The sequence below is a fragment of the Sminthopsis crassicaudata genome, chromosome 5 (genome assembly GCF_048593235.1).
Source record: "Sminthopsis crassicaudata isolate SCR6 chromosome 5, ASM4859323v1, whole genome shotgun sequence".
NCBI classification, from domain to species: Eukaryota; Metazoa; Chordata; class Mammalia; order Dasyuromorphia; family Dasyuridae; genus Sminthopsis; species Sminthopsis crassicaudata.
The window spans coordinates 110,941,910-110,964,442 of record NC_133621.1 but is presented as its reverse complement, the minus strand read 5'-3'; the positions used below and the strand labels follow the sequence as shown (position 1 = coordinate 110,964,442).

The window sequence follows — 22,533 nt, the reverse complement described above, 5'->3', positions numbered from 1 at the left end:
AAGAAAGAATGGAAGGAAGGAAGAAAGAATGGAAGGAAGGAAGAAAGAAAGAAGAAGAAAGAAAGAAAAAGAAAGAAAGAAAAAGGAAGAAAGAAAGAGAAAGAAAGAAAGAGAAAGAAGAAAGAAAGAAAGAAAGAAAGAGAAAGAAAGAAAGAAAGAAAAGAAAGAAAGAAAGAAAGAAAGAAAGAAAGAAAGAAAGAAAGAAGAAGAAAGAAAGAAAGAAAGAAAGAAAGAAAAGAAAGAAAGACTAACCAGTTCCCCAGTCCCTCTAACCGCTTAACATGATGCTATAATTATCTAGGTTCAGGAAGCCATGGCACCTGATAAGCACAACTTTAATTTTCTAAGGAAGAAGAAGCTTTACAACAAAGCCTCTGAACTTCCCCTATAGCTCCCACAGGTCTGGAACCTAAGAGCATCCAGGATAGTAACCCTCTGCATGTCAACTGTCTCTGTACCTGCTCAGCTTTCATTTCCTTTGGTTCTTGAAAAGCAAAAAGTAAAGCAAGTCCTAGAAGGAGGCAGTAGAAGAGATCAGAGATCAAGTGGACAGTGACCAATTGTGCTGGCCTTCTCTGTTTTCCATAGTTCCAGCAACACTGTTTGGTTCTGGTACATAGCCTTCCCTTCCCAATGCTTTGCCTCCACCCTGTTCTCTCCAGTCCTTTCCTCCCTAGCCCCAGACTCTAGAGGCCAGCCAGCATCAAGGTGTCTCTCAGAGTTCCAGAAAAGGAGTCCAGGTCCAGCATCTGCTTCCCTTGTGCTTAGCCTTCAATGGCAGCCCCTTCTACCACAGGAGCTGATGCTTAACTTTCAATAGCTAGTGAAAACAAGAGCACAGATAACACAATGACTTTGATGTATCCTCCACCCTTAAGCTTAAACCTTAACCATCTATTTGCCTCTTTTTCTTTTTATCTACCTGGCTCCCCCCTACATCACACACCAAATTTCCCAAAGCTGTTACTATTGACTGACCATGGAAATAGGCTCAACCTGAATCTTGACTTCCTTTTCTGGAATAGTTCCCCCCACATTCAACTCATAGCATGTGGGATTCAGAAAAAATCTGGTTTTCAAATTCCTGCTTTGCTATTTATTATCTCTGTGACTGTGGACAAGTCACCTGAGTTTTCGAACCTCAGTTTCTTTATCTATAAAATGAAGTCTTTCCTCTAAAGTCCTAAAACATATGGTCTTCTATTCCCTAAAGAAAAGGTTGGTTTTCGAATGAAGAAGATATATCCTTAAAATCCCCACATCTGAAGTGACAGAGGAAAGAGGTTATGTTAAGTTACAGGTACTGAACCACTGCCATGATTATATTTGAATGATTCAAACCATTTAATGGATCAGTGTTGACCTGCAGGGAGGTTTCCTGTGTTTGACACCAGAGATATATCCATGACTCTTCTCTGTTAAACACCTTTAGCAGACACTTGTGTGAAGACATGATCTGGTACGCTTATTAGTTCTAAGTATGAAAGAAAGCAGAAACTGATATGCTGCATGACAGAATTTGGATACTAAAAGATCTCATCATGATAGAATACTGCATGCAGATTAACAAGAGGATGTTTAATGGGAATAAATGTCAAGTCCTCCATTTGGGTTCAAAAAATAAACTGCACAAATAGAGGAAACAAAAGACCAAGCAAGAAAATGGTTTATGTAAAAACCATAAAATCTCTAGGCTTTCATTTTGTGTGTGTATATGTGTGAACTGCAAGATGCCTTGAGCATAATAAGTGTTTAATAATGTTATTTGAATTGAATAATGTAACATGGCAACTGAATAAAAAGGTAATATGATCTTGGGCTGAATTAATAGAAGAACAATATCTAGAAAACGCAAGGTCATGGACCTGCTATATTTTGCCCTTATCAGGCCACATCTGCAGCATTATTTAGTTCTTGGCACCACATTTTGGCAGGAACACTAAAAAAACTAGGGTAGAGTGAACAGGATGGAGAGGACACTTAAGATCATATCATATAAGAATTATTAACAGGGATATTCAGCCTAGGGAAGAGGAGATTCAAAAAGGACACGGAAAATAAGTATTTGAAGGGCTGTCACATTGAAGAGAGATTAGACATTCTGCTTGCCCCTGAAGATCAAATCTAGGAACAATAGTAAGAGGCATATTTGCACTCAACATAGAAAAAAAATCTCAACAATCTTAGTTACACAAAAGAGAAATCAGGAGGTATTGAATGCATGAAAACAAATTTATTAAGTGTATATTATATATCACTTATTGTAGAAATCAACACAAAGTGAGGCATTCCTGACTTTAAGGAGTTATATTCTAATACGGGGAGAAAAGACATAAATGGGAGTGGTGGTCAGAGATGGGAGTTTGAAGCCAGGGAGTAACAAAGATGGTGAATAAAGCCAACAGATTGAAGACTTTTAAGAACTAATGATAGAATCAGTTGGGTGACTTTTATTAGAGTAAGAAGTAGAAAGTGGTAGGAGCCAGAAAATGTGTTTTGGGGAGTTAGAGATGCCTGTCATAGGCAACTGGATAAAATGTGTAACACGGTCAGGGAGAGTGGGGCTAGAAATGGTGGGCTACATGCATTTTGTTCCCTCATTTAATCCAGGACAAGAGTGGGTTTCTGGTCACTGGAGAAGAAAAGATGAAGGCATTTTATTTTTATTATAAACTCAGGTGTTGGACCTTATTCTTATTTTCATAAATTTTCATCTTATTAGATTCTGACTAACCCTTCTAACTCAATGCTCTTGACCCAGGTCTCATGAATTTTAATATATAGGTGTGTGTGTGTGTGTGTGTGTGTATACACCCCTATATATTGATAATTATATATTTCAATATAATTGGTTTCCTTTGTAATCCTATATATTTTATTTTATGGATTTAAAAACATGATTATGAGAAAGGATTCATAGATTTCAGAACCTGCCAAAAGGCTCCCTAACCACTAAAGGGGGAAGAACCTCAATTCTAATTTGTGAAAGGATGTTGTGGAGGGAATTTGTACTCAGAGATAAGTCAGACCAGCTGAGATATCTCTTCAGTTTTCTGAGATTCTGAGAGGCTTGATAAGCCTGAGCATAAAGGTGTAGGTGAACACATAAACAGACCAGTAGATAAATAAGTATTGAAGAAGGAAACACACCACTCTAGTTCCCTAAATGTTCCTCCTAAGCCCAAGGTATGCACATTAGAGAGTTCCTGGGTTTTTATTATGAATGAGAGAAGGTTGAGCTTCAGATTACTCTGCAGCCCTTTTGGAATATTTTTGTTTCCAAAAAGTCAACAGGGTGGAACTAAGGAGGGGTGTGGGGGAACAAATTTCAAGCAAGGAAAGTGTGATTCAAAGCTCCCTAGCTAGAATGCTGAATCTCACATCACCTCAGGCTAATGTGCAGCAGCAAAAGTTTATTTCTGCTCATGTCTGCAAGCAATTAATTAGCAAGTTTATTGGAAACTAGAAGGCCACATAACCTGCTCCAGACAGAGCCTTTTCTTGACAATTAGCCATCTTGTGGGCTCTTTACTATGGGAAATAGGATTTGAATAGGAATAGATTCTATTTTAACTCCTTCATGGTCAAAGACCTAGTAGTTTTCTCAGGGAAAGGTTGAGAGAGAAAAGTAAGTCAAGTAATCAAGTAATCAACAAACAAATTAAAATAAAATTTCCTGATTAAGACAGTCAGCAAGTCTTTATTGAAGTGCTTAGTATATATCAGGCATTTTGTTTGGGGCAAAGAGTTCACAATCTAATGGGAGAAGCAACAGGCAAACAACTATGTGCATAGAAGATAAATAAAGGCTAAATTAGATATATTCAACAGAGAGAAGGACTAACATTAAGGGGATTTAGGAAAGGTTTCTTGTAGTATGTTGTATTTCATCTGAGACTGAAAGGAAATCAGGGAAAAAGCCAGAAATGAGGAGGGAGAAATTTGTGAGTTTGGGGCATAGTCAATGAAAAAATATCCACAATCAATAGATGGGGTATTTTATCCAAGAAACATTCAAGAGGCCAGTGTCACTGAATCAAAGGCATGTGGGGATGAGGAAGGTAAAAGAAGACAGGAAATATAAGTGGCGGGGTAGGTTATGAAGGGATTTGAATGCCAAACAGAAGGTTTTATATCGATCCTAGATATGATAGAAAGCCACTGAAGTTTATTGAATGGGGGGCTGACATGATCACAATTTTTCTTTAGAAATATCAATTTGACAAGTGAGTAGAGGATAAACTGGAGGTGGGGGAGAAATTTATGGCAAGGAGATCTCCATCCAAATCATCCTGATGTTACCATTGAGGTGATGAGTATCTGCTTCAGGCAAAGTGGTGAGGAGAAAAAGGGGCATATAAGAGAACTATTTCAAGGCAGAAGTTTCAAGATTTGGCCACAGATTCTATGTGGGGGTTGAGAGTGACGAATCAAAGATTATACCTTGGTTGAGATCCTGGCTTACTGGGAAGATGGAGGTGCCCTCAACAGTTAATAGGGAAGTTAGGAAAAAGGTAAGGTTTTGGGGAATGATAATTAGTTCAGTGTTGGCTATGTTGAATTTAAGATGTCTAATAGGCAGTTGAAGATTCCCAGGGAGGGAAGATATAGGTCATGTAGGGAACGAAGGTGACACAGATTTATAAGGACTAGGGTATGTGGTCTGGTGGGGAGGATGGGTAGGGAGTCTTTGTATGTGTAAGTGTGCTAACATTTTGTAATTATGATATGTACAGATTGTATATCTGTCACATGAATGACTGAGTGGCTTGCTATAGGTTGGACAAACCATTATTACAATCCCAACATAAGAATTCTCAATATAATCACCTCAGTCTTCCAGGTTCCTCTAAGGATCCCAATGTATCAAGTGAGTTTATAAGGATGATACTAAGGGTGATCCAAACATTGCAAATTTCTTGTACAAGGATAGAAGGGTCAAACAATAGTGGAGTTAAGTGGACTCACATCTGATTGAATGGGAAAATTGAAAAGGTAGTCCTTTGGATTTGTTTTCAAGTTAGTGTCTCCAGGACAACATCCTGGAGATCAGTGTTTGGCCTTAGGTTGACAGTTTTATTAGTCATTTGGGTATACTTCTTTTAAATTTCTCCTTCCTTTTGGAGACAATTGTAGTAGAACAGAGCAGTCAAGGTGAAGCTTAAGGCCTAGGATTTCTGTCGGAAGGTCATCCTTGAGAAGAGATCTTTAGTGACTACCTAGGGTAATTGTGAATTGTGAAATTATTATGCCTTTTTCACAGATTAAGGAATTGACAGCCATGGAGATGATGTGCATTGCCAAAGGTTGCATAACTAATAAGTGGGAGACTGGGGACTCTCTCAAACCCAGGCTTTTGACTCCAAATTAAGTTTTCTGCCAACTCTATCAGGCGCTTCCGTGCCTGATGGCTAGATTTCATTTTCTACTAGGCTAGCCTTTTACTATGGCTAGATTTCATTTTACACCAGCAACAACTTCTTGGACCACAAATGAGACCAAATAATTCTATTCAAGAAACATTTGCAAGGTTTACTGTGTGCAAGGGATTGTGCTTGGTATGAAGGTAACAGAGGTAAAAATTAAATAGACCTTATACTTATGGAACTTGTATTCACTGATAGATATGGACCATTAAAATGAGAACGGAAAAAATGAAGAAGGGGAAAAGTAAGCTACAAAATGAAAAGAAAAGGAAGGAGGGAAAGGAAGTGGAAGAGGAAAAGCATTTATATAGCACCTACTATGTGCATGCCAGATATTGTAAGGGAGGAGGAGGAGAAGACAAAAAGAAGGAAAGAAAAAGGTACATTCATCAAGAAGAGGTAGACATATGTGTCTCAGGTACCTCTGAGTGATGTCCCTGGAAGCCCAGTTCCATTTCCTTGTCTAGACACATACACTACCAAATCCAGACAGACCAAATCTATAACAGCCTAATGTTTGTGGGTGAATGTCTATTTTCCATTTCTATCTAATTCAGTTCCTGCATTCATTTAATATAGAACGAGAACCTAGCATGGGATGGGCAGCATCTGGAACATAGAGGTATACAAAATATCATCCTTGCTTGCAATAATAACAATTCAGATTTATAGAGTGATTTTAGCAAAGCAGTTTGTTCACAATGAGTATGGAGGTAATTCAAATATACCCAGTTTACAGACGAGGCTTCTCAGGCAAGTGATTTTTCCATGATCACTTAACTAACTGTTGACTCTGGGATGCAAACCCAGATCATATACTATTCTGAGCTTTAAAGCTGCTCCCTCATTTATTTGGATTCTCCATAGTTTTCCTCCATTTCCTAGCATAAGCAAATAATGAGCATGCAATTCTTTCCATAACCCTCTGTTTCTTATTTAATCTCTGTGCTTGGAAATATCCACATAGGTCTGTGCTTCTTTGGTTCAAGCCTATCATTTGGCCAAGATGTCTTATGGCATTTATACTAAAAACAGGACTTTAAGTAAATAGATGCTGGACCTAGAATTAGGAAGAGTACCGTCATCTTCCATTTTATCCCGGTTCACGTCCTTAAATTTACCCCACATAACTAACTGAGGAAGACCCCAGTTCAAATCCCAGCTTCAGACACTTACTAGCTACATAGCAAGTTACTTAAGTCTGCCTCAGTCTTTTTATCTGTAAAATGATAATAATAATAATATCTATTACACAGATTAGTTAGAATAAAATGAAATATTTGCAAAGTGCTTGCAAACCTTAAAATGCTATATAACATGCTATTATTATTGTTATTGTTATTTAATACAGATTTAGATTAGGAAGGAACGAGCAACCCTTTATTCTCCCCCATATTTTATTTCTAAAAATGTTTTTCAAATTTATATTTATTTGTTTTTAATCTTCTTTTCTTTTTAAATTTTGAGTTCCACATTCTCTCTCCCAACTTCCCCTACTCACCAAGAAAGCAAGTGATATATCAATTATACTCATGAAATCATAGTCATATTTCCAAAAAAGCAAGAAAAATAAAATGAAAAAATTATGCTTCAATTTGCATTCAAAGCTCACAGGTGTCTTTCCAGAGATGCATGACATTTTTTCCCATCACCAGTCCTTTGGAATTGTCTTGAGTCATTGTATTAATCAGAGGAGCAAAGTCATTACATTACTACTATAACATTGTGGTTACCATGTACAGTGATCTCCTGGTTCTTCTTACTTCACTGCATCAGTTCATAAAGGTCTTGCCATGTTTTTCTCAAATCCTTCCCTTGCCATTTCCTACCCTCTCATTTTTACAGAGAAGAAAATAGCACCACCTAATAGCTTCAGTGACTTGTTCAAGGTTACATAGGTAAAAAATAACAGTGCTAGGGTTTAAATTTAAGTCCTAAGACAGATAATTTAATGCTTTTTCTTCTTCATGTGCTATGGTGAAAAGAATGCTGATAATGGAATCAGAAGTTCCAGGTTCAAATCCCATCTCTGTCTCTTATTTCCTACATGAGTTTGGGCAATTTCTCTGGATCTCAATTTCTTCATCTGTAAAATGAGAGGTTTGGACTAGTTCAATGAGATCTTTTATTGTTTCAATCTATTATTTTTTCTTCCACCTCCCTCTAGACTTCATTCTCTTCATCTATAATAAGAAAGGCTCTGTAAAACCCATTTTAGGGGGAAAATTCAATGAATCTATGGCAAGGGGAATACAGAGATATTGTAGCTCACCTCCAGGTCTCGGAGTACAGGGTGATCTTCTATACCAGGAAATAACACTCGCATGGTATATGTCCGATAGTCCAAGAAGGGGATTCCAGCTCCATCCAGGTCACTTGTCAGCTCATGGATGTCTGTCTGTAGCTCAGCAAAAGCTAGGATAAAGGAAAACCACAAGGAGATTGGTAGGGCTGGAAGGAAGAACTTAAAGGTAGAACTTTAATGACCATGGTGTGATCCCAACTCTTTGGGAGTGCCATGAGATGAGTTAAAACCCATAAATCTCTAAGCAGGGATTCTTAACCTTTTTTATATATTACAGACCCCTTGAGCAGTCTGATCAAACCAATGGATCCCTTCCCAGAATCATATATTTAAATGCACAAAATAACATATACATATGGGTTTGCAAAGGAAACCAATTAAAATGAAATGTAGGTAACAAAATGTTTTAAAGAATTCATGGAGTTAAGAATCCCAGCTTTAAACTTACATGTAGTTTAAATGATCTAGAGTAGTTTTATCTCTAATTTATTCTGTACATTGCTAACTATCTATCTAGCTTGTACATATTTTTAATATGTTGTCACCTTTATTAGACTGTATGCTATTGTATATATAAGGACTATCTTCTACAGTTATCAAATGTCATTTACATATATGATTTCATTTTATTCACTTAATTCTAATAAATAATTCTAAAATTATTTATTTTATCCTAAAATTAGAATTTTATTCTAATTAAAACTTATAAGGCAGATGTAATTATTACTAACATTTTACAGTTATGAAAACTGAGGCAGAAGAGATTAACGCAGTGCCTAGCCCAGCAGTGAGGGATATGAGGAAGGAGGATTAGATTACAGAAAAGTTTTCCTCATGACATAAAACAATTCAAGTGATTGGGTAGGCAAGGTCACTAAAGTGAAAATGTTAACAAGTCACATTTATATAGTCGTTTAAGGTCTGTAAAGTGCATGGCCCATAAGAACCCTGTGAGATAAGTAATGCAAATGCCATTATCTCTCTTTTATAGATGAGGAAACTGAGATTGGATGTGTGAGATGAATTTGAGGTAGGTGTTGATGATGATAACAATATTATGAGATGAGGTGACTAGGAGGACTGCTCTTGCCAGTAATAGGGAAGAAGGAAGAGTTTCAGGGAAAGACAGGGAATTTTTGTTTTAAACATGTCAACTTTAAGATGCCTATGGGACATCCAATTCAACATGCCTAGGAGGCAGCTAGTAATGTGGGAGATTAGGGCTGGATATATCTATCCATCTATAGATAGATCAGCTATATACACATGTATTATATATGAGGAGAGATAGATAAAGAAACAGACACAGAGACAGAGAGATAGATAGAGGTACAGAGACAGGAAGCAATCATCTACTTAAAGATCATAGTTAAACCTCTTGGGAGCTTATGAGATCATTAACCAAAGTAGTAGACATAAAAAAAAAAGAGAGAGAAAAGGGCCCGTGGCAAAGTCTCAGGGGACACCCATAATTAGTGGGTATGACCTGAATGAAGACCAAACCAAAGAGACTGAAAGGTGGTCAGACAGGTAGGAGAAAAACCTTATCAGAAAAACTCGAGGGACGATTGTATCCAAGAGAAGAGGATAGTCTATATTGTCAACGGCTGCAAAGAATAAAGATAAAGGCTGAGAAAAGGCCTGTGGGGAGAGAAGTTTCAATTGAATTGATGCAGTCAGAAGATGGAGGGCAGAAGGGTAGGAAGTGAGAATATAAGAAGTGAAAGCACTCAGCGGAGATAGCTTTCTCAAGATATTTAGCTGGGGTGTACAGTGGTAGAAGTAAGCTAAGTGGTTGCCATAGTGAATAAGATGCAGGGTTTGGGGTCAGGAAAATCTGAGTTCTAATGTGACCTAAGACACGTACTAGCTGTGTGACCCTGGACAAATCATGTAATTCTGTGTGCCTCAGTATCCCCATCTGTAAAATGAGACAGAAAGGGCAAATCACTGGACTAGCTTTGCCAAGAAAACCTCAAATGGGGCTTACAAAGGGTCAAATACAACTTAAAAATGACTGAATGTTGTGCAGTGCTGGGAAAAAAAGATATAGGTCAATATCTACCAGGGGTTGCAAGATCAAATGAGAATTTCTTAAGGTTGGAGGGGATGCAGGCATGTTTGTGGGAAGCAGCCAAACTAGGGGCGCTCTGACAGAGGAGGCTGGAGGGGATGACTGTAGAGGGGTCAGGTTCGGCACTTTGCCCTTGTTGCATGTCATGGAAAAGGGGAGGGTGGCGATGATCATGATGAGACTGTCACAGATGCTGCCTAGGAGCAGGGAGTGAACGAATGCCATCCTAAAGGGTGTGAAGCTCTATCCTTTAGAGCAGATGTGTCTCACACAGCAGCTGCGGCACTCCTGAGCGCAGCTGAACCAAAATAAATAAACAACAAAATAAATAAAAATACAAAGGAACATAGATAATATTAACATGCCATTTTCTAAGTCAATATGTGCCCGCAGGGATTCTGTGGTTTAATGGTCTCTTCTTTCTCTCTGAGTCTGACACAACTGATTTAGAGGAACTGACATATATATGTATATCTATATCTATATGTATGTATGTGTATATAGAATATGTGTATGAATATGTATATATAATGTATATGTGTAAATATATATATATATTTTTAAATAGAATATACTCTATAATAAAAGATAAATGAGAGACACAATGTAGTGCTATGGCTAGAAATGGCTCAGGAGCCAGGACGACCTGATTCCCCGGATGGACAAATCACTTAACTTCTCAATACCTCTAGACAACTCTCTAAAGCTAGATATAAGGACTTGCGGTTTCTTCTTCTGGTAGTTCCTCAGACTCTGTCTTCTGTGAGAGCCAATGGAACCTAATGGTAGTGAATCAGACATTTTTTGAATCAGACTGATCTAGGGTCATCTCGAGCTAAGACTCAAGTCTTAAAGCACATGCAACCAAGAAAACATGGTGGAATAATTGCTGATCTGCACTGATTTGCAAAGTGTTTTGTAAGTGTTATCTCCTCTGATGCTCACTTCCAAACTAGGCTGGAGATTAGGATAAACTTGTGTGTGTGTGTGTGTGTGTGTGTGTGTGTGTGTAAAATACACATACAGACACACACAGTACTCCTAATGAGGAAAATTCCTCTTCCAATGCAAATCAGCAATTACCCTGCAGTTTACGGTCTTAGCCGGTTGCTTGGGGTGTTATGTGTACATTTAGGAATTATACTGAAAAGTTAAGTGTCTTTGCATCAGAGATAGGACTTGAAGGATCCTAATGAGCTCCTACGCTGACCCTCTTTTGGTGTAGTGACACCATGCTTCCTTTATATTTAGACTATATATGCTTAAGTAGCAAGTGTAGAGCATGGAATGCTTGACTTGGACACAGGAAGATCAAGCTCAAATTTTGCCTGAACACACACTAGCCGTGTGATTCAGGGCAAGTCCTTTAATCTCTCCGAACCTCAGTTTCCTCATCTGTAAAATGAGAGGATGGGCTGTATGGCACTAACATTACTCCCAACTCTATATCCAGTATTTTTCATGAGATGGATCCGTTCTCTAATCGTAGAGATTGCAAACTCTTCCATACTTTTTCATCCTATGTAACTAGTATCCGTATTCTCCCATGAATCCCTCCAGAGGCTCTACCAAACATACTGGGGGACTTCCCCATGTCTTTTCACATTATATGGGTCCCAGGACAGAAAAGTCTCTGTCTATAGCCAATCTTTAATCAGAATCTCTTAGATGATATTTTATGCTATTGAAATAACATAGTAACACATAGACTACATGGAAATAACATGAAGTAACAAATTATCAGTAGACAAGTGTCTAAGATACATATATATGTATATATACATAATATGAATAGATATATAAATTGATATATACCTGTATGCATAATACATATATATAATATATGTATACATTCTTCATTTTTATCTGACTTTTGATTCTCATCACGGTTATAGAAGTAGCAGGGTTCTCCCAGAGTATGTCAGTAAAAGCGTTAACAGGTTTTAACTTGTTCTTTCAACTTGGAAAAGTTTCAATAAAGGCCTGATGCAGGACTTCACATTGCTTTAGGTCCAATTTAGCTAAATTTGGAGACTGACTACAGAGGGATGAACTTTTTTTTTAGATATGACATCTCATGACCCCTCTCCCTCTCTCCACACACACACACAGCATATAGAGCAGTTTCAACCTGCATTGATAGAGTCATGGCTAATGCTGACAAAAATCACAAATATTTGGAATATTGACGTATATGGGAACAGATACACATATGTCAAATATTTAAAGATTTTGAGAACTCATATATACCTTATAATATAAAGTAAGATTCAAATGTAACCTATCCACATCTCTATATACCATTCCATAAACACCTGTTTATATATATATATATATATATATATGTATATATACAACATAGATATATATATATATACATATAGGTGTATATGTATGTATATATAAAATCTTAGCCACTTCTTACATCCTGTCTCACACACACACCAGCTTTCCTTGATCCTAAAAGGAACTCAGCTCTCTGCCAGGTCATCTCTATTGACAAACTGTCAGGAATGTGACTCCCTGTCTGACTGCTAATTTCTCCTTCCCTCTGAAACTTCTCAAAGGGAATCTTGCCTTGCTTGGCGCCCCCGCTCTGCTGCCCCCTCCCAGTTGGGTCACTCAGCTGGTGGGGAGAAAGAAGAGAGGGGCGGGGGTAAGAGAAGCTTTCTTTTTATCAGGCTGCAGCTTTCCTTTAAGTCACCAAGCGCCTTCAACATTCAAAGCACTGTGCCAGCGACACATGAAAGAGATTCTAATCACTACACCTAATTAGAGGGAAGAGTACATTGCGGAGAAAAAAATTAAGCGGCGTAAATATAATAAAAGGCAGTAATTAACAGTCCCACAAGGCGGATGCTGTGTTGACAGCTGAAGGATGCAGAGAGGGGAAGGAAGGAATCCGTTTCCCCATCAAAAAGTAGGCACTTTTCCCAAAAGGGAATTGTTGAGACCTAAATTCCCCAGGTACGGAACCCAGCCTATTCCAGAGAAGAACCAGAATAAATTCTCTCTCAGGGTCACTCATGAAATAATTCCCTAGGGGTTATAAGAAACTGACTCCTACATTTTCTTCTTCTTGAATTGCGTATCTCTAATTCCATTATATTCTCTTTAATACATATGTGTTTAATGTATATGTGTATATGCATATACTTATGTTTCACACATATACATTGTGTGTATATGTAAGCACTCATCCATTACACATACACACATAGGAAGGAAGGAAAAATTAAATTGGGAAACACCTTCTTCCAACACAGCAGTTTACAGTCTTGGAGAGTTAGCTGGGGAACTGAGGTTTCAGTGACGTCCTAAGAAGCACACATCCATGTACACATGAGAGACGACCCTTGGTCCTCAGTTTTTTGGACTCCATTCCAATAAGCTTCCTCTGATATTTGCAGACAGGGCAACCCCTGGAAAGTCATTTATTATCTCATCTCCCACCAGGCTTGGAGGTACATAACTGTAATATTTACCATTAGGTCAGTCTGAGACTAGTGGACAATTTGACTTTGGGAGTTTTGAGCTATAGTCAAGCTAAAGCCAATCTGGTGCTTGAAAAAAAGCCACCACCTATAAAATAAGGCCCGGGGGAAAGACAGATCATATAAGGAGCAGTGATCTGGCTCAGATCAAAGCTTCTGTGCTGTTAAATAGTGAGATTGGGCCCATGAGAAGCTGCAGTACTTCCAGCCTGAGTGAGATAGAAAAGTCAGTCTCAAAAAAAAAAAAATCTCATTGTCTCAAGCAATTCTCTAAAATTATATGGTGCAGTGCAGGTATAGATCTGCATTGGTAAGACTTTCCTCCTTGGGAATTGCTTGCAACAGTAAAATCACAAGTCCAGTCTTAAAAAAAAATTAAAGATAGATAGATATATGGACAGACAACAGATGGATAGAATAGGTGGATGAATGGACAGAAGTATGAACAGATGGAGGAGAGAGAGAGAGAGAGAGAGAGAGAGAGAGAGAGAGAGAGAGAGAGAGAGAGAGAGAGAGAGAGAGAGAGAGAGAGAGAGAGAGAGAGAGAGAGAGAGAGAGAGAGAGAGAGAGAGAGAGAGAGAGAGAGAGAGGAGAGGAGGAGGAGGAAGAGAGAGGGAGAGACAGAGAAACAGAGATAGGATGATGGATGGATAGATAGACAGACAGATAGATAGATGGATAGATGGATGGATAGATGGATAGATGGATGGATGGATGGATAGATGGATGGATGGATGGATGGATGGATGGATGGATGATAGATGATACAGCAAGGCCTAAAGCCTTTGGACAAATTTTTCACCAGTGTGGGCCTGGGTAGTGGTGCTAGGGAGAATGATTCAGTACCCAGCTGCCACAGAAAGGGGAAGGCATCTCCGAGTGGTCTATGGACAACTCAAGAGCATTTCTATGCCTTTATCTTGCCCCTCCTAACCCCTGACCTACTGAGTGAGTAGTAAAAAGAACACTGGTCTAGGAATTGGGAGATTTATGCAGAAATCTTGAAATCTGCTACTATCTAACTTGTAATAACTTGGAGTAACTTAATCTCTCAGCCTTGGTTTCTCCATTTGCAAAATGGGAAGATTGGGTTAGATTAGATACAATTAAGTTTTCCACGAATTTATGAATTCATACCATGTATATGGCATTAAACAATGTGCCAAAGAAATAAAGGCAAAACAACAACAGCAACAAAAGTGTCTTTTTTCTTCAAGAAGCTCACATTCGATCCCTCCCAGCTTTGCTTTTTTCACTAGACCCTAAGACCCCTGAGACAGTGACTGGGTTTGCCTTTTGGTGCACCGAAACACTCAGGCACCGAGCGGGCCCAGAACACGTGTGTATCGTGTCCCGGAGTCGAAGCCCCCTGCCCGACAGGTACCTTCTTTGCACTCCAGGGCCACGCGGGACTCCAGGTTGTCCATCTGCATCTGCAGCCTCTTCAGGGTGAGGTCACTCTCGCGGGACTTGCGCTTGTAGGCGATGAGCACGGCCACGATGAATATGATGAGGAGCCCGCCAGCCACGGCGATGCTGACGATGGCGGGCAGGCTGAGGGGGCTGTCTGGGGAGATGTACACCATGCCAGGGGAGTACTCCATGCCCCCGACGCGGGCCTGCAGGACACACAGCCGGAGGGGGGGGCGGGTGTAGGGTTGGAGGGGACCAGGAGAGAGGGCAATAAAAGGAGATGAGTTACAGTCTGTCCTGATTTGAAGAGTCCTAATTTACTGTGTACCGAGGCTGAGGAGGAAACAACCTCAGCAGGACCGTACATTTGTACTTCCCAATTCTGCCATTAGTTACAAGAGAACAGGCTCTAACACCCTCTCCCTCTCCCTGAAAAACAAACAGCAAACAAAAAAACACCCAGACTCATGGAAATAAGTGCTTCCACTTTTTGGATGGAATGGCCTGTGTTAGGGCTCTTGGAAGAGGAAGAAAACTGAATTAGGGCTTGGCCACTTGTACACGTTCCAGTCCAAGAGATGGGAAAACTGAGCCGGCGGGACCCTCAGGCTCCCACGCTTGGGTCCTACTCTCCCTCAGTATGGCAGCCTAGTCCTCCCTGCACTGCCTGGTGCTTCCTCCTGACTCCAATGCTCATTCTTAGTCCCCGTGTGGACATCTCTCTCATTCGCCTTTCAGCCTTTTTTTTTACTGCCTAGTACAGTACTAGGTATATGTAGATGTTTAACATAAATGTCCATTGACATAAATGTCCACACCTTGCCCTAATTGTCAGCCAGCACTCCCAGCTGGCAGAGGAAGCGTTCAGTCAGAAACTTGTCTGGGGAAGCGTGTACCAAGCACAGGGAGTAAAAGAGGGAGGGACCGACGGGTGTCAGCAGGAATGGGAGGTGAAAGTCTCTGAAAGGACCAGGTGGCAGAAGCTTTTTGGGTGCCAGGTTTGGCCCATGACCCCAAGATTGCTGAGAACCCTCAGTTCTCCCTCTTTCCCCACGGTGCCTTGTCCTGGTCATGTCGGGCTCACCATCACTTTGTGCCGTCCAATGAGATTGGGAGATTCACAGAGCAACTGGACGTCGGACACTGTCACGGTGCACGGCTTCTCTCCCACCAGCACGGTGTAGTTCAGCTTCATGTTCCCCCCGGCCACCGGCGGGATCAAGTTCTTGCCCTGGAGGGACAGAAAAGCCCATTCCCCAGTCTGAAGCTACTATCACACACACACACATATATATGTATATATGCATGCATGCCTATATATGTGTATATATGTATACTATACACACTTACATGGTCTCCTCTCAGCCTGAGCATAGGTTCATTGAATCCTAGATAGAGCTAATGAAGACTTTAGAAGTTATCCAGGTCAATCCCCTCATTTTACACACAGGGAAACTGAGGCACACAGAAGTCAATTGCCTTGTTTAGAATCACAGATCTGGTAAGTATCTGAAGCAGAATTTAGCATTCTCTCCACTATATCATCCCGGGAACTTCCTAAGGAAGTGTAGAAACTAATAACAGTTTGTATGATTAGGGGAGGGCACCCCAACTCTTCCTGGAAGCTCCCAGAGAAATGACCTGGCATGGGCTGTGGAAAAAGAAGCAGCCAGAGGCTTCTCATTCTCCAAATCCTAAAGGACAGACCCTAAATTTGGGCACCAAACTGCAAAAAAGCTGCCGAGAGCCGTTCTTCTGCCCTCCACCATATGGACTATCAATGGACGCTAAGGACTAGATATGGACTATGTGAGTTTTACATAGACTATATATGGACTATATGTGGACTATGTGGCACTACAGGCCCTCCACTATATGGACTATAAGGACTAGATATGGACTATGTGAGTTTTATATAGACCATATTTGAACTATATGTGGACTATGTGGCACTACAGGCCCTCCACTATATGGACTATAAGGACTATATATGGACTATGTGAGTTTTACATAGACTATATATGGACTATATGTGGACTATGTGGCACTACAGGCCCTCCACTCTATGGACTATAAGGACTAGATATGGACTATGTGAGTTTTACATAGACTATATATGGACTATATGTGGACTATATGGCACTATGTGCCCTCCACTATATAGACTATAAGGACTATCCATGAACTATACATGGATTATATGTCACATAAGACACTACCTTTACTACATGGACCATAAATGGAATATAAGGACTATATATTGACTACGTGGGCTATACTACCTGGCACTACGTGCCCTCCACTATATGGACTGAGGCTTTTGCTTCCTGGGCATCGAATTGGGATTAAACTAGATTTCCTCTCTAAGAGGAGATGTACACCATGCTGAGGGAAGAACACCCCCCTCCCTCATAGCAGTGGGCAGGGGCCAATGCCTTGCTAACTTTGAGTCAGAAAGCCTTTCCTATCCCTTTAATCGGTACCTTCAGAATGATGGGCGTGCCAGGCTTAAGCTCCAGGATGCCGGAAGGGCTAAAGGCCTCAAACACAGGGTTAGGGTAGTAGGTGAAGTTGGTCTTGTTAAGGATCAGCAGGGACTGGACATTGTCTAGAATGAAACCAAACTCCTCAGGCCTCTCGGTCAGATCGGATTGGTGGTCAGGATCTATGGCCAGGGCTGGGGCCTGGCAGGTCATCTCAGTGGAATTCTGGACCTCACAGACCTGCGGAGAGAGAATTCTGGGCTGATTACTGCAGCATCTCATCCTACATGCACAGAGCGTATATTCTCACACATATACATACAGACATATATATTATGTATAGATGCTTGGTTCCAAGTGTATATACGTACATACATTATATATAGACGCACATATATTTACAAGAATGTATGTATACATACACATATACACATAATTTCAAGGATATTCCAGACTAGGGGGGTGGCCATATATACAGAAACAGCATAGCCTAGTACCCTGCGACTCCCATCCCCACCCACACTGCCCAGTGCCCCAACGCACATTGATGTGTTCCTTCCCTCCGTGCTTGGCCCGGATCTGGGGGTTCTGGATGAGGTCCAGGTGTGTCCCCCAGACGATAATGGGGGTGTTTCCACTGAAAGGAAAGAGAATAAGGCACATGAGTGATTGGGTTCGGAGAAGAGGCTGATGACTGATCATATTTATGGTGAAAAATAATGGTGAACACAATGCTCTTCAAACTGAATGATGATGACAACGATAAGTAAATTGAATCATAATGATGTATTTAACAGGTATTGGATTACTTGCCATCCAGGGGAGTGGGTGGTGGGAAAGGGGAAAATATAGAACACAATGTTTAGTGAGGGTGAATGTTAAAAAATTACCTATGTATATGTTTTGTTTTGTAAATAAAAAGCTTTAATCAAAAAGAGAGAAGAAAAAAATTATAATAATGATGATGCTCAGAACCAGCAATAATGATGATGATGGTAATGGTAACCAGATGAATAATTAGGCTGAAAATGCTACCGATTCCTGAGTAACCTCAGACACTCGGACACAACCTCCCTGAGCATCGATAATTTGGAAGGTACCTGACAACAAAGTTACTTATAATCCCACGACCGTGCTACCAATTACTCTTTCTTCCCATCCTCTCTCCTTTTTTTAAGGTAAGTGGGAAGACTGAGTCTGGGATTTCCTCAATTTCACAATCCTGGAATCTGCGCTGGTCTTTTTTCCAATTCTCCAGTCCAAGAGATGAATCGACATCATAGTAGGACAAAAGACAAATCTTAGAACAAGAGAGGAAGGTGAACTTCTCATCTGCGATCCCAGAACTGCCTCTACCCACTCCCATCTAAGTCATCTATGAATAGATCAGAAAGCGTGATTCTTGAAGGTTTCCCAGACTCTAACCCGTCTGTGGCCCAAGAGATCACAACATGGCCAGATGCAGGGCCAAGGAAAGTGAACTAATAAGGAATCTAAAGGAGATTTCTGCCTATGTGGTTTTCTTCTTTTTTTTGTAATTAAAAAAGATTTTTTTCAGTTAAGCATTTTTCAAAGGAACCTAGAGCTAATTATTTCTCACCTAAGCAGACTGGGAGGAAGTTCCATTGACTTTCAATTTCCAATATAATTAGTGATAATAACTTTGTCCAAATGTGACTGGACATCTCTAAGGAATGCCCTGATGCCTAGAACAGTGTTTCCTGACCACTTTCAGCATCTTTTCTGAGTTTTGTAGGAGAGTGGGAAAGTACCCTTTTCTTTTCAATGTTGTGCTATGGATTTGGAGGTCAGAGGACCTGAATTCAAATCCTAGCCCAATCACTTATTACTTATGTGACACTATGCAAGTCACCTAATATCTCTGCGGCTCCGTTTCCCTTATGTAAGAAAGAGGGTCAGACTAGGTGATCTCCAAGGTCCCAGATCTGATTTTGTATCCCCTCTTCTACACCTCATTCACCCATTTAACCATTTGTCCATCTATATCCCACACTCCTAACTACATCTCTCTCTCTCTCTCTCTCTCTCTCTCTCTCTCTCTCTCTCTCTCTCTCTCTCTCTCTCTCTCTCTGTCTCTCTCTCTCTCTCTCTCTCTGTCTCTCTCTCTGTCTCTGTGTCTCTCTCTCTCTCTGTCTCTGTCTCTCTGTCTCTCTGTCTCTCTCTCTCTCTCTCTCTCTCTCTCTCTCTCTCTCTCTCTCTCTCTCTCTCACACACACACACACACACACACACACACACCCCTCAGCCAGCCATCTCCCCTGATATGACTACAGACAACATTCCCCTTTGTGTATCATGGATGCCTTAGGCATTCTGATGAAACCTAAAAGGATAAGGTTTTTAGATGTGTGAAATAAAATACATGGGATTACAAAAGAAAACAATTATACTGAAACATGATTATCAAAATATATAGCAAAAAAGAAAAATTCCTAAGCTATGGATCTTAGCCTAAGAGCCCTGTTCTTGACCTTCCCTTCATCTTTCCTCAAACAAATGAACAAATAAATAAAACACTGAGGAGTCTTCTTGGCAGTGAAGGCCTTCCCTGTGATCTGGCCTTTCCTTCCTCCTCTTCTTCCTCCTTTTCTGTCACCACCATCATTACCATTATCACCAACAGCAGCATGATCAATACTTATCAGCCATCTCCTTAACTCAAGCTGTTTTCTTCTAATACCGACCACATGCATAATGCAAACCTCATCGCTCTCAGATTTTGTTTCCTTAAGCAAAAAAAAAAAAAATTGTTTGGCTTAGCTGGTGAATTTAGAACTTGTCAGAAACCTTTCTCTTGATGAGCACATTACTCAAGGTTGGCTGCATAGAACCAGAAGGTACAGTACTATTATTTATGTGACTAATAGGCAGGGGAAAGCTGTGAATTAAACCAAGAAGTGAATTCAGTGGAGAACTTCCCTGCTCATAGCACAGAAATGGAGATGGAAATTTCTTGGGTGGGGGAGGTGAAAGGATAGTACAAAGCAAACATCTTTGATATTCAAGGTACTGGTTTCAAATCCGCTAATGTGTGATGTGATTTTTTTTGTTCCTTTATTTTCTGAAACAAGGTGATCACCAAACCTTTTAAGGCTTTGTAAAATAGCTACAAACCTGCTAAAAATAAATGAGTTTCAATATGTATATATTCAATATGTATAGGAAAAGACTATATTTTAATATCCAGGATAACCCTCAGCCCAAAGAGCCTGCCTTGATGGCTCCCTGCCATGACATTGCAAGTACTAATTGTTGGGATGGGAAGAAGGGTTGGTGTGAGGAATGAGCCCATTATGATTTGAGATGAATTGCCTAGAAGCTTGTGGTCAGAGTCAGGCACAAAGGGTCTAAATTTTTAAAAATAAAAATAATTAATTAATGTTGCTGAGACAACTGTGGTTAAGTGCCCAGGGTCACACAGCTAAGAAGTGTTAAGTATCTGAGGCTGTATTTGAACTCAGGTCCTCCTGACTTCAGGGATGGTGCTCTATCCACTGCGCCACCTAGTTGCCCTAAGGTCTAAGTTTTTGATAGAATAGCTTTTCCACCATCGTTCTACCCCAATAACTCTCTCTCCAATCCATAATCATTAACCTGTGTCTGAAAATTACAATCTCCTCCAGTGTCTGATGGAGGGATAGAATGGTTTTGGGCTGAAATCTTCTGCTGAGTTAGAAAGTAGAATCCCAGAATATCAGAGCTAAAAGAACTCATTTTCATCAAGAATTATGGAATAGTGGGAAGAGCCTTGGGCTTAGAATCAGGAGATTTGGGTTTGAACATTTATTCGCTCAGTGACCTTGGGCAAACTTTGCTATCTCTCTGGATCTCAATTTCTTCTATAAAAGATGGAGGTTGAATTAGATAATCTTTATCGGCTCCTGACTCTGAAAGACTAAGAATGCATAATGGAGATATTAGAGTCCAGAGCACTTTGGTGGACTTGCTAAGATCACAGAACTAGTTATTGATGCAGTTAGAAGTTAAATCCAGACCCCACACTCCCAGCACGCAGCCTGGCTCCTTTCTTTAGGAAATACACCTGCTGTCTGTCTTATACCATTCCCAAGAATAAATGGAGGGCATGGGTTAGTTTTTCCATTTCTGGGAGCTCAAAACTCAAGCTCAGAATGAAAACAATCAGTCATGGATCCAAAAAGGGGACCTTGGGCCCACCCCAAATCTAAACCTTAGGGATAATGCTTCAAACTTCTACTTTTATCTGTCTTTAAACATCAGGGAATCAGAGCTCTTATTCAAAACAAGGCTTGTAGTGAGTCTTTATAAAGATAACTTGCCTCCAAAAAGAAGGAAGAAAAGGGAAGAAGGAGGGAGGGAAGAAGGGAGGAGAGAGGAAAAAAAGAGAGGAAGAAAGGGATGGAGGAAAGTTAGCAAACAAGTATTTGTTAAGTGTCAGATACCAAGCTTGTGTTTTGTAATATCATCTCATTTGATCCTCACAATAATTGCAGCCTAACCCTGGCTGCAATTATTATCCCCATTTTATGGATGAGGAAACAGAGGTGGAGAGCAGTTAACTGACTTGCACAGGAACACACAGATAGTAAGTGTCTTAACCTAGATTTGAATTCAAGTCTTTCTGAGTCGAAGCCCTTGGAGCAACAGAAAAAAGCAGAAGCATGAGAAGTCTGGAAATTTGTGGTGCAACCTTGCTAACTCCCAGATCACTCCAAGAAGCAGAGGGGATGTGGAACCCTCTGGGGTTTGTAGAGTAGAAACCAAAGAATAGTAGCAGATGCTTTCCCAGAGACCATCAGCCCATAGGACTAGAGCTGGAAGGGATCTCAGAAGGGATCCGGTTCAGTTCTCTCATGTTGGGGAGGAGCAAAGACTGGACAGATCTTTTGGAGCTCCTAAGGCAGTGCTGGAGGATGGAGTGGAAGCCGACTCCAGCAAGGTGCGCCTTACCTGATAATGCTCCACTCGGGCTCGATCCTCAGGATGGTGGGGTCCTCCACGTACTGGAAGTAGAGATCCGCGTGGATCTTCGCCTTGTCCACCTGGACTAGCACCTTGGACTTTTCAGCCACCTCCTCTGAGGAAGTAGTATTGCAGATGATGTGGGACGTGGATCGCCTTGGGAGAGAGGGGGAGCACAAGGATGTGGGACTGGGCACAGGGGGGGATGGTGACTCTGACCCCCCACTGCATCCCAACTTCATCCCACCATAACTAGTGCCTGGGTTCCAGCTCACAGAACCCTCAGAACTGCTCCTGAACAGCTCACCTTCAGTTAATGCAGTACAAGCATGAAGAAGTCTCTGTTTCTGATTTTTTCCTGTCTCTCCTGCTCTCC

The 22,533-nt window shown here is 40.5% G+C and overlaps 1 protein-coding gene across 1 annotated transcript in view; it reads right to left on the bottom strand.

Moving 5' to 3' along the window:
* PLXNA4 (plexin A4) overlaps nucleotides 1–22,533 on the bottom strand; it is a 627,987-nt gene that overhangs the window by 62,855 nt on the left and 542,599 nt on the right. Inside the window, exons 16-21 of the mRNA XM_074269561.1 lie at nucleotides 22,146–22,313; nucleotides 17,739–17,832; nucleotides 17,196–17,435; nucleotides 15,797–15,943; nucleotides 14,684–14,918; nucleotides 7,699–7,841 (exon numbers count right to left, since the gene is read on the bottom strand). Coding sequence (XP_074125662.1) covers nucleotides 7,699–7,841; nucleotides 14,684–14,918; nucleotides 15,797–15,943; nucleotides 17,196–17,435; nucleotides 17,739–17,832; nucleotides 22,146–22,313 — 1,027 coding nt within the window. The remainder of the gene's footprint in view (nucleotides 1–7,698; nucleotides 7,842–14,683; nucleotides 14,919–15,796; nucleotides 15,944–17,195; nucleotides 17,436–17,738; nucleotides 17,833–22,145; nucleotides 22,314–22,533) is intronic.